General features: G+C 44.7%; 1 protein-coding gene across 2 annotated transcripts in view; it reads left to right on the top strand.

The window, feature by feature from the left end:
- Nucleotides 1-13797, top strand: part of SPG11 (SPG11 vesicle trafficking associated, spatacsin) — a 573976-nt gene that overhangs the window by 306587 nt on the left and 253592 nt on the right. For both annotated transcript variants that reach the window (XM_078682963.1, XM_078682964.1), the window contains exons 18-20: nucleotides 2795-2901; nucleotides 11515-11660; nucleotides 13422-13586. In XM_078682963.1, the coding sequence (XP_078539089.1) occupies nucleotides 2795-2901; nucleotides 11515-11660; nucleotides 13422-13586 (418 nt within the window). The remainder of the gene's footprint in view (nucleotides 1-2794; nucleotides 2902-11514; nucleotides 11661-13421; nucleotides 13587-13797) is intronic.

The following is a 13797-nucleotide window of genomic DNA, read 5'->3' as shown; positions in this document are numbered from 1 at the left end:
AACTCAAGCCTACCACTCTCTAAACTCAGTCACTCACCGCGAGTAAGAAGAAAAAAATCCGACTGTGTGGGAGCATTCGTCCACATTGAGAACCAACTGCATGATGGGATCTGCAGTCCGCATAGCATGAATTGGCCAAGTGCTCCTTAACGAAATGTTGTGCAGGTGAGCCCTACACTACTTTAGAAGGAGGGGCATAATCAATAAAAGAAAGAAGAAAAAAGAAAAAACTTTGAGATTGCAACAACGGAGGCATCTGATGAGGCATACCCTGCCAACTTATGGCGTACAAAGTGGTACAAAAGGGGGTGGTGATGGACGGAGCATCTGAACCAATCAAACACTCACACCCAGTCAACAGATCTGGATTTAATCCATCACCGTTCTTTAGCCCACTCTGCCACCCCAGTTCAGACATGGCCATATGCAAATCAGTCTGACCCCGTGCCTCATGGGAACAGTCCAGCCCGAACTGCCAAGCCATGCCTTCCCTGGTCACAGGTAGGCATCTCTCTAAATGTTCACAAAGGTTCGCATGCTTATACAGCGAATACCTCATTGGTAAAACCTCCCCCTGCCAAGTTCAGCTACAGTTATTTCTTTGATTTTGGCAGCTTAGTATTTCATTTAAAGATTTTGGCATACCCCATGTGACGGAAACTTCCCCAACCCTGTCCAGATGCCTTATTACTTAGGTCTTGGTTGCTTAACATTTCATGTAATGTTGTTACACCCTACATAATATCTATTTGCTCATATATGCTAAAAGAAGTGCTGGGAAGGTAAGTTCAGCATTTGGTCCTGACAGTGTCAGAACCCCCCTCCCCGTCTGGCAGCTAATAGATAGGCTAAAGCCATTCTATTTTCGCTCACCATCTTGGCATGGGCATCTAGCCATTCTCGGAGTGATCCTAAAGCTATTGTGTGGAATTTGTTATTTCTTCTTATCTAAAGCAACAGTCATTCCATATGTGGGAATTAGCGCTGAGAAGAACCTGGGGGCAGTTGAAGCTGCCTGCTTGCTTCTCTTTTCCCCTAAGGGATGATGTCAAAGTGTCTTATGGCTGTAGCGATGTACCCTGGATAACAAGATCACGAACCACAACTGAAATTTTCCTAACCTCCTTGTGAGTGGTGTTCGAGAAATAACAACAGTCCTTAGGGAAGGTAGTATATCTTTTGAAGCCTTGTGCTGCTTCTTAGGCAGTTTATTGAGGAGGTAGACTGAGTCCTCCTTGGACTGCACTAGAGTAACAGATGCCAACAATACATCATCAAAATATTATATTAGAGTAGACCCTGGGCGAAAACTATCTGTCCAAATCCTTCATTAGAACTTGTGAAAAAGATCGTGGGAGACTCTTTAGATCCTTGAGGGAGATAAATCCTCGAAAGCTGGGACCCTCAGATTGTGAACAAGGAGAGTAGCAGAGGGAAATTTAAACTTCCTCTGACCAACCTCCAGTGTCCGTCGAAAGACTGAGGACACTGTCAAAAGTCGGTGGGTTTCTTTAGTGGTTTGCGGTGTCACCAACCTATTGGGTTTCAAGTTCTTTTTAAATCTAAGTTTTACTAGGCTTTTCAGATAAAGTCACAGTTTTGCTTTACTTCTACAACACTTAACACCACTATCAACAGCAATATGGGATTATTTAATGTTTAGCATTGAGACCTTTTCTTGGAGTCTCTGGGGGTCAGTAACTTTTAAAATTACTGGGTCAAGGTTTACTCCCAGAGCATGTGTTTGGTTAAAAACTCTAACAATATAACTTCAAATAACAGTTAATAACTTGAATGCAGTAATTTAATAACTTTTATGTAGAAACTGGCTTAAAAAAATATAAATAAAATACAGAACACATAAAAATAGAATTCACGTTTCTGGACTAGCGAATTATCCCCATTATAGCACCATTGTGCTAGTTGCTAGAATATAGTGATCACTGTGGCCAATATTGTTATATTGGAAATGTTCATAAAAGATATGAGTCTCCTTATTAGACATAAACCCCCAGGAACCTAAATCTTTTATTTTGTAAGAGAAACCTGGGGCAGGAATTAACCCTGTGACTGAAGCAGCTGTGAAAACACCTAGGTAACTACATAGTACATAAGGTGTACTGATCTAAGAAAAGCGGATCGGGGTCCTGGGCTTGGAGATTTGTGTTTTGAGTTTTATATAGCGCGAACTAGACCCCAGAGGCATCTGAGCGCTTTGCATGAGCACCAGTTACGTTACAGATGGACACATTCGTTTTTTTGTTAGGCACAGGAGACTTGCCCAGAATCACAGAATGATTAGCATCCCTGCCGAGACTCGAATCCGGTTCCCCAGCACCCAGGTCGATCGCCCTAGCCATTAGGCCAAAGCCTAGGTGTAACTAAGCCATACATGAACTCAGGTTTACTTTGTTTTTTTGCTAAGTACCCTGTCCTCTCTTACCTCTCCAGCCGGGAAGGATTTTTTTTATCAATCTTGAAGAAGGGGGACTGGTGAAATAATAGCAAGTTGAATGATACCAGTGTTATGAAAATCCTGCTCTGTTCAGTACTTTGCTAAACATGAAGATGTACAAATGTCTGTGCAGAGGAGGATAACTCAAGGAAGGTAGTTGCAAATGGTCACCAGAAAAGCATAACAAAAGCAGTGTACGAGTAGTAGGATTCACAAAGGATGCCACTGCAATTGGGGTTCCTCCTGTGGGAGTCTTTTGATGTCTAGTAGCTTGATGTTGTAAAGTTTCTGCGACTGTGGTAATTGGCAGTCACTAATTTTTCACATCTCCTTTCACAGTTTAACCCCAGCTGATTGCGCAGTATTGAGAAGCCGAGATGTTCACAAGGCACATCCCTGGTTTGAGTTTCTGGTGCAAATTCGCAGTGTCGCCATGAATTCTGAAGGTGAGCAACAGGTTCAGAGTGGAGATTTCTGAAGCTGCTTTCTGAAGCTGCTTTAAAAAAATTAAAGATCAGCTTGCCAAGTACCCCACATCTCACTGCATACTTATCTCCATCTTTCCCCTCCATTTCCTGCCTTTAACTACCCCTTTTTTCTACTTTCCTTTACTATCTCTCTGTTCTTTATCCCTAATTGTGCCTGTGTGTTCTTTGATTGTCCTACCTTTCTGCGCTCCTTACACTTACTTCTGTTCTATGTTCCTTTTTCATACATGGTCCCAAATATTTCCTTAAACTCTGTATTGTATCTTCACTCCGCCAACATTCTGCTCTGTTCTGTATTTTACAATTTTTGCTCTCCCCTCTGAATATTGTCCTCACTCCATTGGAGTGAAGGGGTGTAAGTGGGGCTGTGTCTCTTTGTATTTCCTTCTTTTTTGTTTGGTATTGTGAACCTCAAACACATCACACACAGTCTGCAATAAAATTTGACATATAGATCACAAACAGAACTATTATATCTTCAATGGTCTTAACTGCATATTGACAACCCACACTTGCAGTATTACTTTCAATAACTTCCAGAAGGCCCCCGGGTACACTGCCTTGAAGATGATAAATTGATGTTGCCTGTCTAACCCTCGCTGCTATAACGATAAAGGGCGAGAAAAACAGCACATAAATCTCTTTTAATACCTAATGGATTATCAATTTCTCTGAACTCTTGAAATTATACTAAATTGCATATGACGTCGACAAAAATTATGCCATTTTCTAATGCTACTCGATGGACGCCCCAGAGTTACCACTGGCCAAAAGAGTGTCAGAGAAATAGCCTGCCTGTATTTCCATGAAACATCCCTGCCTTATGTTTTACAGTGAAGCTCAACACTTGCAAGGATATGGACAAGCACAGAAGCTAAGGGTTTTTGCTTTTATCACAATCACCACCGTATGTTTTTGTCGTTGTCTGGACTAGTTCTCCTAAACATGTAAGTTCTGAAGCCCTTTGTGGCGCATGCAGTGGCATACCACTCCTGCTGTCTGGGTAACAATCTTCAATTGACAAACACACTTGAATGCCTCATACCCATGTCATTGAGTTGGTTGAAGGTAGCTCAGAATCCTTTACTAAATCATTACAAAGGGATGACTGTCTGCCATCTTCTTTAATTACAGGTGCTTGGCTTAACACCTCTTTCGAGTCTTTAAATGTCTTCTGACAACCCACTATCCAGATAACTTTCTTGGAGTGTTCTCTCATTGCCTCGGTTGTGAGGTGGTACCTCTGGTCTCATAGTTGGCTGTGCACTAGTATTAATACTCAGCAAAACATAGACTTAAGTTGGTCTGAGCAGTGTGAACCTTCCTTTGTAGCACAATCTCCATTTTGATCTCCTGGGATCCGATTTCTATGGTACTGAAAAGTGACAAGCCTGGTGTTGATTGCCTTAATAGTTTGTTTGGCTTTCCGCGATGTAGCCAACTCCCTTTGAAGGTGTCCAAAGTGTTGTTTTCAGCCATCACTTAAGACTGCTATTTCATTAAACAAGCAAGATTTTTTTTTTTTTTTTTTTTTAAAAACCTTTATTGAAAGACACGTAGAAGTACAAGCGCAGGCCTACAACCACAGGGGCCGGCCGCAAAAGCAGGAGAGTCAAAAAAAGGGCAACATCAATGCGTACAATAGAATGAATACAGGATAGACGTGAAATAAAGACGTTAAACAGTCAGCGCCAGGATAAGAAAGGTTTCATTTTACATTTTATAGAGGAGGCAGCAACCATATCTACCGGGCGTCACGCAACATATACAGAAAAAGAGGGGGGGGGGGCGGGAGGGAGACAGCCCCCCACGCAATCAATAATCCTAGTAGGGCGAAGCCCAAAGACATCCCACGCCCAGCAAAGGTACAAAAATGAAGGATAAATGTCAGCGAACAAATAACATGGACGCCACATGTACAGCCCTCCCGCCCCGGAAAAGGAGAAAGTGCGGACACGTACGAAACAAAGGAGTGAAGACAAAGGGACATAGCCCACCCCCGGAAAAAGCAAAAAGGGACCATAGAATAAAACAAACTAAAATAACAAACACCCCCCCCACCCTACATCACTGTAATGGCTACGGCCTACCCCACTAAACAGCGTGCCTGTCGCCCAGAGTCACCCGAAATATAGAAGAAAGAGAAAGGGAATAATAACAAAAAAAGAGAGAGAAGGAGAGGAAAAAGAAGGATAAGAGAGGAGAGGAGCCAGCGATCGAAACATGGAATACTACCCCACCCGCAACAGCGGATCACCAATCGAGGTCGGAAAGGACAGTGAAAAAAGCCCACACAAGGATGAAAAACAAGAACTAACCAAAATAATGAGGCCTGGAGATGCCATTTAAAAGGGTCCCACAGGTACTCCGGCACAATCACCCCTGTGCACTTTTATGAAGAGTCGAGCTTCCAGACCCCGCCACGGCCGAAAAGCAGAATGATACCGTGGGTCCATACCAGTCCAGGAAGGCGAGTGGGATCTCCGCAGAACACCGTCCCGGCCAACGAGAAGCAACCAGGAGAACTCGGCAGCAGTCAGAATGCAAAAGTACCTCAACGATCCACGTGGCCAAGCACAATATCTGGGCTGTCCAGCACGAAGCAGAGAAATCAGGATGTAGGAAACACTGCAGCATCGGCACCGGGTCCACATGATCCCATAGAGTCAAACACCCAGCTGGAGATCCCAGCACAGCAGCCGGAGAAGTTTCAACCATTACAATTCGGGAAGACGACACCGCGTCACAAAATGGCGGAGCAGCCATGGCGGAGATCCGCGACTCCAAGTCTCGGCATTTCAAGGACAGGTCGATCCCCAGAGCAGCCAGGGCAGACAAGACAGCACTCCGAGTAGGGCCCGCCCGAAGCAAACGAGGGCTGGAGAGAACAAATGCAGCAATTTCCCTGTCTCCAGGAGAAAGACTCTCCGAGGGGCCATCCGCCATCTTAAGCACAGCGCCCGCCGCCATCATCGTGGGCGCCTCCAAGTCCACCAGGAGCACCGGCGGCCCCAGGGCACACAACCGATCCGCGGCGGATGGCGCTCGGCGGAGAAAGGAGAGTCACCAGAAGAACGGGCGTGCTCCCCACAACACTCGGGGGGAGCCCAGCACCGGACCCCGGGCGGGACAGGCAACAGGAGTGGGCTACCCACTTGAGGGGTGCCGGACAGCGCGGCTTCTCTTCTTCGGGCCGGCAGGCAATCGGACATACGGGGTGGCCCACCCGCGGGGGTGGGTCCGCTCCAGGGCTTCCGGCCCGCGGCTCTCAGGCTCCCAGCATCGGGTCTCTCCACCGGTTCCGGACCGCCGGTACTCCGAGCATCTCCGGGCAGGCACAGCACTCGAGGCCCCGGCTTCAGGGCCGGGAAGGCCAGCAAGGCAACAGGGGCAGAACGCCGAAATGACTGCACGCCAGAGCCCCGGAAAAGGATGGTAAGTGAAGGCTCTTCCTTGGTGACCAAATTCGGAACACCCCGAACAGGATGAAATACAGGATAGGTGGCGGGGAGGAAGAGATCACGGAGCGTGGCGGTTATGCGACTGTTCCGATCGCCATCTTGGCTCCTCCCCTAAACAAGCAAGATTGAGCAACTCTAGGTCAGTCAGATCAGATATTATCTGCCTCTGGAAGGTGGCTGAAGTATTCTTCAACACAAAGGGCATGACCGTAAGTTAGTATAGACGATACAGTTTCTTTTCAGCAGATGATGGTTAAATAAAGATTACTAAGGTAGTTTGCAGTGCCCAAATGATCCATGAACATATGAGCTTGAGGAATGGGGGTAGGCAACATTCTTTGTAACCGAACTGAGATGCTGATAGTTCTCTCTAAAGGGCCAGTCTTTTTGGGAAGATGTAGCCCTGCTGTCACTGGATGCTAAAATGGCCTTTGACACTATCGAATGGTCTATTAGAAACAGCTTGAAGTGGGGGTTTGCACGGTGTCTTACATGCACGTTCGTTTGTAAAGCAGAACCGAGTATTAGCTATTCTTATTTCATTGTTTACTGTGTCCATCACCATACTGTGATTTTAGCATTGTTATAATTGTTACCATTTTCGTCACTGCTGCTATTTTAAAAATTGACTTCTGAATTTGTACTCTGCCTAAAGTGGAAAACAAAAACCACTTTAAATTGAGCAGACATCTGCTATTTGCACTATTTCATGCACAAGTCACTTTAGAGGAGTACTCTCTTACTACTCTTCCGGGTAGGCTCAGATCGACAATCACAGCTATTCCCAGTGTATAGCCCTAGACCCAAACTGCCGAAAGACTACGATATCCCCATTGCGGATGACGGATTCTGATATATGGGGATATTTATAACCCTGGTTCCTGCTAAATTCTATGGAACCAACTTGCATAGCCCCCTAGTCCGTCTACGAATGGACGTCAAAAACTGGCATGGCATTGCGTCGACTCTGCTGGGAAGAGCAGCGCTTTTTAAAATGCTGGCGTTGCCACAATTTCTATATGCATTACAAAATACCCCATTTAAGGTCCCAGATTCATACTTCTCAGACATTGACCGTGCGGTCTGCACTTTGTTGTGGGACGGCGGGGCACCACGTATTGCGCTGCTGGTTGGTACGATGGTGGAATTCCACTGCCTGACCTTAGGCTCTACTATTGGGCATCACAATTAACAGTGATTAACCGCTGGGTATATAGCTCCCAGGACGAACCAAGTATCCGCACTGATTTATGGCTAATGGGACAGGGGGGATATCGAAGAGCCCTATATACAAATCTCAAAAAACTAGGCCATACGTGACCCACGGCTCGAACAATAGAAATCTGGCACACAGTTAACAGAAGACCAGGTTGGGACAAAACAATCACACTAGCGAACCCACTCTGGGAGCCCGAGTGTTTGGGACGCCTAAGTACCTAACCTGGTTTTGATAAATGGGATCTGACTGGTATCTCGACAGTTAGGGATATGTGGAAAAATAAGGGATTGGTCATATTATAGCACTTCAAAAGGAATACCAACAAGCGTCCTCTGAAACCTTCAGATACCTGCAAATCACACGTGCTATAAAAGCGGTGATGCCGAAGGAAGGCCCTATCCCAGAGTCGTCCTCACTCGAGTATAGACTGCTATTATACCCAATGCCCAAGAAGGCTATCTATTTAACGTACAAAAAATTGATTAATAATCAACCAGATCACACTATATGGATGCAGGACATTTGTGTTTAGATCCTGGGTGAAGAGGAGCATACACTGAATGTTTCTTAACATGATTTATGTTTTCGGACCAAGTAGACACTGTGCAGGGGCTAGGGTGGGATCCGGGTTGGGGGAGTTGGAGGGAGATGGGAGGGGGGGACTCGGGGTCGTTAATCTACTTTAACTTGTTGATTGGATTGCCTATCTATGATTGTTGCTCATCTGCTCGCAGTTCCTCCGGTGCCCGGAGAGCTGCGCCTTCTTTGCAATCTCTCAATAACGCAATAAAATTTTGTTCTGAAAAAAAAAAATCAACCAGATCCTTTGACAAGACTTGTACAACACTGAGAATCTGATGTGGGTGTACTAGAACATGACGACTGGAGGGACGCACTGGCCTCCCCTAGGGAAGTTGCCATCCCCATGAGACTGCCACTGGTCCAACTTAAAATCCTACACCAAATTTATTTATCTGCAAATGTTTTGATGAAGATGGGAAAACGGACTGACCCTCACTGTTATCGTCAATTCTCCCTAGTGGGGACTTTTTCACATACACTATGGGAATGCCGGACCATTCAAAACTACTTGGACACCGTGACAAATCGGATGGAGGCTGGAGAAGGGGAAAAAGGTAAATCCCACCCCGAAACTCTGCCTACTAAACGTTTGGGAGGCAACAGATTTAACACAAACTGAACAATCATGGGTTCCACTAGGTTGGGCCCTGGGGAAACATAATATTGCACAAAAATGTGGAGTTGGGGAAACGCCACAGTTGAGCGGATGGGTGGGAGATATGGATAAGGCCATGATAACTGAAAAGAATGTTTTTAAAAATAGAGGGTGCCCCAAAAAGTGGGATTGAAAATGGACAGCATGGAATACACAGAGGCGAGATATGCTTGTCCCCTACAATAGAGCTTAGCAGAAGGGTGGAGGGGACATAAGATTAAACAAATGAGGAGGGTTAACGAAATACTACTTTCAAATGTCTGGAATTGCCATTTGGCTGAGGAAATGTGCTGTATTGTACACAATTATGGTCAACCTATCAATTGTATCACTGTGCTTTGTGTTTGTTTAAATGAAAAAGTTTTAAAAAAAAGTGCAGAGTTAGGTTGGCTGTAGGTGGGTTCAATTGAACAGATGTTTCCGCTTTTCAAAGGTAATTCCTTATAGAGAAAAAGGAGGCCTGGCGAAAGGATATCCCACCTCCTCCTCAAGGGATTTTTCAAAACACTCATCATGCTCTTCAAAGTTTATTAAACCTCTCAACCAAACTATTTGACAGGTGATGGTGTAATGCAGAAAATTGGTAGTTTAAACTACACTCATTTTGTTCATGTATGAGAATATGAGGTTGTTTCTTCTGCTGGATATCACAGTCCTCGGGCTGTATGGGGGCAGTGGAACTCAAAAGCTCCACCTCAAAAACCCTTTCTTGTTTAATATACTACAAAAAGGTATTTATTGTCTGACTTTACGGGGAGCTCTAGGGGCTAACGGTGACAATCCCACCATGTCAAAGTGAATTCCAACCACTGGTTCTAGTACAAGGGGAACCCATGGCTTTCTTTCTCACTTTCCAAGAGTATTAGCAAGTTGAGCAGCCCCAACAAATCCTCCTAGTATTTCCTATGTGTTGGTGACAAGGGAATCCAGCTGTTCTATTTTTAGGATACAACAAACCTTTTACTAATACCATGAGAAGAATCTATGGGTCAGCTGTAAATCAGCATATTTTCCAATGCTATCTTTATGATTCCAGCAGTTTCATCTTTGTCCTGCTCCTCCCTAATCTCTTCTGTTATCCCGTATTCAAAAATATTTCTTTCTATCAGATGGTTTCAGCCTTGAGTATCTGTTCACCCTCAGACCTGTCAGACTCCTATCCATCTTGAGCATGCTGCTTTGTTCTCTGTGCCCGTTGATTCTTCCTGGAATCGTGCTCTGTTTGTGCTCTTTGGTGGGCCTCCTCCTCAGTGACATCCTCTACTTTTGGTGATTGTAGTCTGGGCAGCCTGAGAATGAGTCAGGATTGTGGCTACCATTTCTAACTCCACTTTGTCTTCATGCAGCAGGAAAGCCATGATAAAGTTGTTCCACAAGCCCACCATCTGCATCTGAGTCTAGTTTTGTAACAATTATGTAGAGGATTGTGTTATGTGTATTAATACAGTACTTTTTGTTTCCTAAAGTACTGGCTGGACAGTGATTTATTCATTGGTGCTGACAAGCCTTGCCTGCTCTACTTCCCAACTCTGAGGGTCAAGTGCAAATGGGGTGTATTTGGTGCTCTGTTTTGGGTCCAGTAGCAGGGTTAAGCTCAAGGACATCAACGATAAAAGATTTTGATTGACACGATCAGGGCCTAGTAACCCTGTATTGCCCTGGGTCTCCTGAAAAAGTTAGTGCAATTTGTTTCCCACACACTAATAAACCTGCTTTAAGAAACAAAATAAAGTTACTTTTTAATATCAAAGATTCAGAAATTAATTTAAAAATTAGAACCTATCAAACAAATGCATCAAAGTGAGAAAAAGTCTTTAAAATGATTCCCGCCACTGGGTCTCTGGTCCCAACATGGAGAGCTGGGAACTGTAATTTACTCTTGTAACAGGCTTCCGGCTGTGCATCAGGGGGACCATTGTTCCTTCCTACTTAGGTCAGCTGCTGAATTTGGTCCTTCATCCTTAATATTCAGTTGTACCTTAGTCATCAGACATTCCCAGCTGCCTATCATCAATCATGTGTGAGTTGGTGGCGAGGTACTACTCGGCTCCAGTGAACATTCCACCATGAAGCATTCAGCCAATAAGAGGATATAAAAGGGATGGCAATTGATTGTCTTCCCCTCATGTTGCACATTCATTTGCACTTTGTTCTGTACATGCAGGTCTCAGAAGAGACCCATCGGCTGTCATTGCAGGTTTTGACATGGTTACAGTGCTGGGCTGCTGTTCATTCAAGTTGTCTCACCACTTCATCTTTCATAGTGTCATACTTTGTTTTTTCACCCTTTCTTACTCAAGTATAGCCTCTGTTCTACAGTGAAAAGGATAGCTCATTAGAGCTGCCACTCTTTCCCCATAGATTTAGATTCCTTATTGAGCAGGCTAACTTAACTGAGTCCTAACATCAGCTTAATGTTAACAGGGTCAGAGGTACCTGCAGTGGAAGAAGGATGGCCTGAGCATTCTCGCAAGTCTAACTGCATGAGGACGTTTTGCCAGCTTCTCCTTCTCTAAAGCCCTGTCTCTTTTTTTTATTTTGCCTCTCCTTCTCCAACCCTTCATTTGTCACACTGTCGCTTCGCTATCCCTTCTTCTGTCCCTTTTTGATATATTGTTTTACATAAGTGGTTTAATCTTTGGGTATCTTTGCAGATTTGGGGAAGATTTTCACAGCTGCGCTGGCGAATGCCCAGATACTGATCCCCAGCGATAAGGCGAGTCTAAGCAGCATGCTCCTGGAGGGGCACACACTCCTTGCTTTGGCCACTGCAATGTACACATCTGGTGGCATTGATCAGGTAATATTCTGTGAACAATTGCCGTTTTTATCACTCACCCACTTTTGTACAAAGTTGAAAAAGATGCTCATCCTTCCCCTTGTTCACTACACTTCCCTGTTATTCTCCCAGCATCCCCACTGCTGACCTCAGTATTTCCCATAGCTATGGTGCCCTCTTTGCTCCCTGAAGAACCCCAATCCTGGAGGTACTGACTACCCGAGCTTTGCTGCCATGGTTACTCTTCCCCAAGTCACACTTTGTGTCACTGTCTTGCAGAGGTCCACTGCAAATAACACTCTTATACGAATTAAATAGTTTTGTTGAAAGTATGCCCTTCTCTTATAATGTATGTAAGTGCAGTGCTTCAATAAATTCCCGCATATTTAATTTATTTTTAGACATTGACGACCATAAGGACAGCTGACATGAGTTTTGCCCTGGAACTTTTTCAATGTGCTTTTGAAATTTGTTCTGCAGGTCTGTAAGGGAAGATAACATCAGATCCTGGCATCAGAAATCAAAACCAAGTTTACAGTTAAGGTTAAATCCGGTGGCCCATTCTCATCTAGAAAAACATCCGATATTTCATAGTTCCTCTGTTACTATCTACCTTCAGCTAAATAGTCGGTGACAATCAACTGTAGGGCCCCAGAACTACTCTGCCTCAAGCTGTGCTGCTGGTGTCCCTTTCTTTTCAAGCTACTCTTTCAGAGAAGCGCCATCCCCATATGTTCAATACCATTTTTCTGTACTGCAAGGCAGGACTTCCAGTGGTGTTATCCCATAGAAATTCAATTAGGATTTTATCGACTTCTTATGAAGGAGAGCAGTAATCAACCCTGTAGAATTAGACACATATAGATCACAGACAAAGATAAACTAAGTCTCCTTGAGACATTAAAAAAGAAATACAATTTCAATACATTACAATACAGGTATCTTCCAAGCATGATCAGAATGAACAAATGCACAATTGTGCATTAGAATTGCATGCCCATAATATAATAGTTGAGGCAACCATTAAAGTCCATGGGCAGAACAAACATTGTCTTATGGCCTTTGATGGGACTGGAAATCCAAGCGCTGAAATTACCCTTACGGAATGGTACAGTAGGTTGGGGGAGGATCAGAAGAAGATTGCCCTTACAACTTGACTGTAAGGGTTTACTAAGAAATGGGTTATTTCCAGGGGAATCAACTTTGATACATCTGATCCCCCCCCTCCCACAGTATATCCACATTTGTGGCTGCATTTTTGCCTGGAGATTTCTAGAGGGAAATTCTAATTACTAGGCTTATTGGCAATCATAATTGGATCTGTAGTGTTTGTTTCCTTGTCCCCAACTCTGTTTATGGTGTCCCTCAGTCCATACTTCACTCCTGCTGGCCCTCTCCCTCAACATCCCTGCAGTGATCTCACATTGAAGGCCAGATTGTTGTCCCTCTGTGCAGGCCCGCTTTCATCCCTCTCCCCAATGCTGCTGTTCTCCTCCTTTGCGCCCAGTTTGATCTCCTTTTTAGGCCTCACTGGTGTCCCTCTCCCCACTACAGATATTTGCTCATCCATACTGCAATTTCTATTCTCTCTACAGTTGTCTATCTACAGACCCTACTGCTGTACCTCTCCTTAAGCCGCTAATGCTTTTGTAACTATATCCACGTTCTACTCTGCTATCCCTATCCCCAGACCATACTGCTGTTCCTCTTTAAAGGTTTTACTACTACAACCTCTCTCGCCTATTTTTCCATGAAATCCTCACTTCTTTCTTCTGTCTTCAGATTGTTGGTGTGCAGGAGCCACATGAGGCCTCTCTAGAGACGGTGGATCCTCAGCTTCTGAAGGTGGCTCTCACTCCATACCCGAAACTTAAGGCAGCGCTCTTCCCTCAGTGGACGTCTCACAGTATAGCACCTCCCGACATCTCGCTCTACCATCTCATCCAGGTACTGTATGACATTTGGTGGGGTCTTCTCACACTTGGTCGCACCAGCTGCTCTGTCCTGATGCAGCTGGTCTCTGTTCCTTGACTGAGGCAGTATCTACATCCTCACTGAGGTGTAATCTGCTCCCTGACTCATAGAGTTGTCTTCTGCCCCATAACTTAAAGAAGTGTTGCCTTCTTCCTGACTGAAGTGGCCTATGTGTCCAGACTAT

This window comes from Lissotriton helveticus, chromosome 3_1, assembly GCF_964261635.1.
Source record: "Lissotriton helveticus chromosome 3_1, aLisHel1.1, whole genome shotgun sequence".
Taxonomy (NCBI): domain Eukaryota; kingdom Metazoa; phylum Chordata; class Amphibia; order Caudata; family Salamandridae; genus Lissotriton; species Lissotriton helveticus.
Note: the sequence above shows the minus strand (reverse complement) of the source record. Positions and strands in the feature narration are given on the sequence as shown.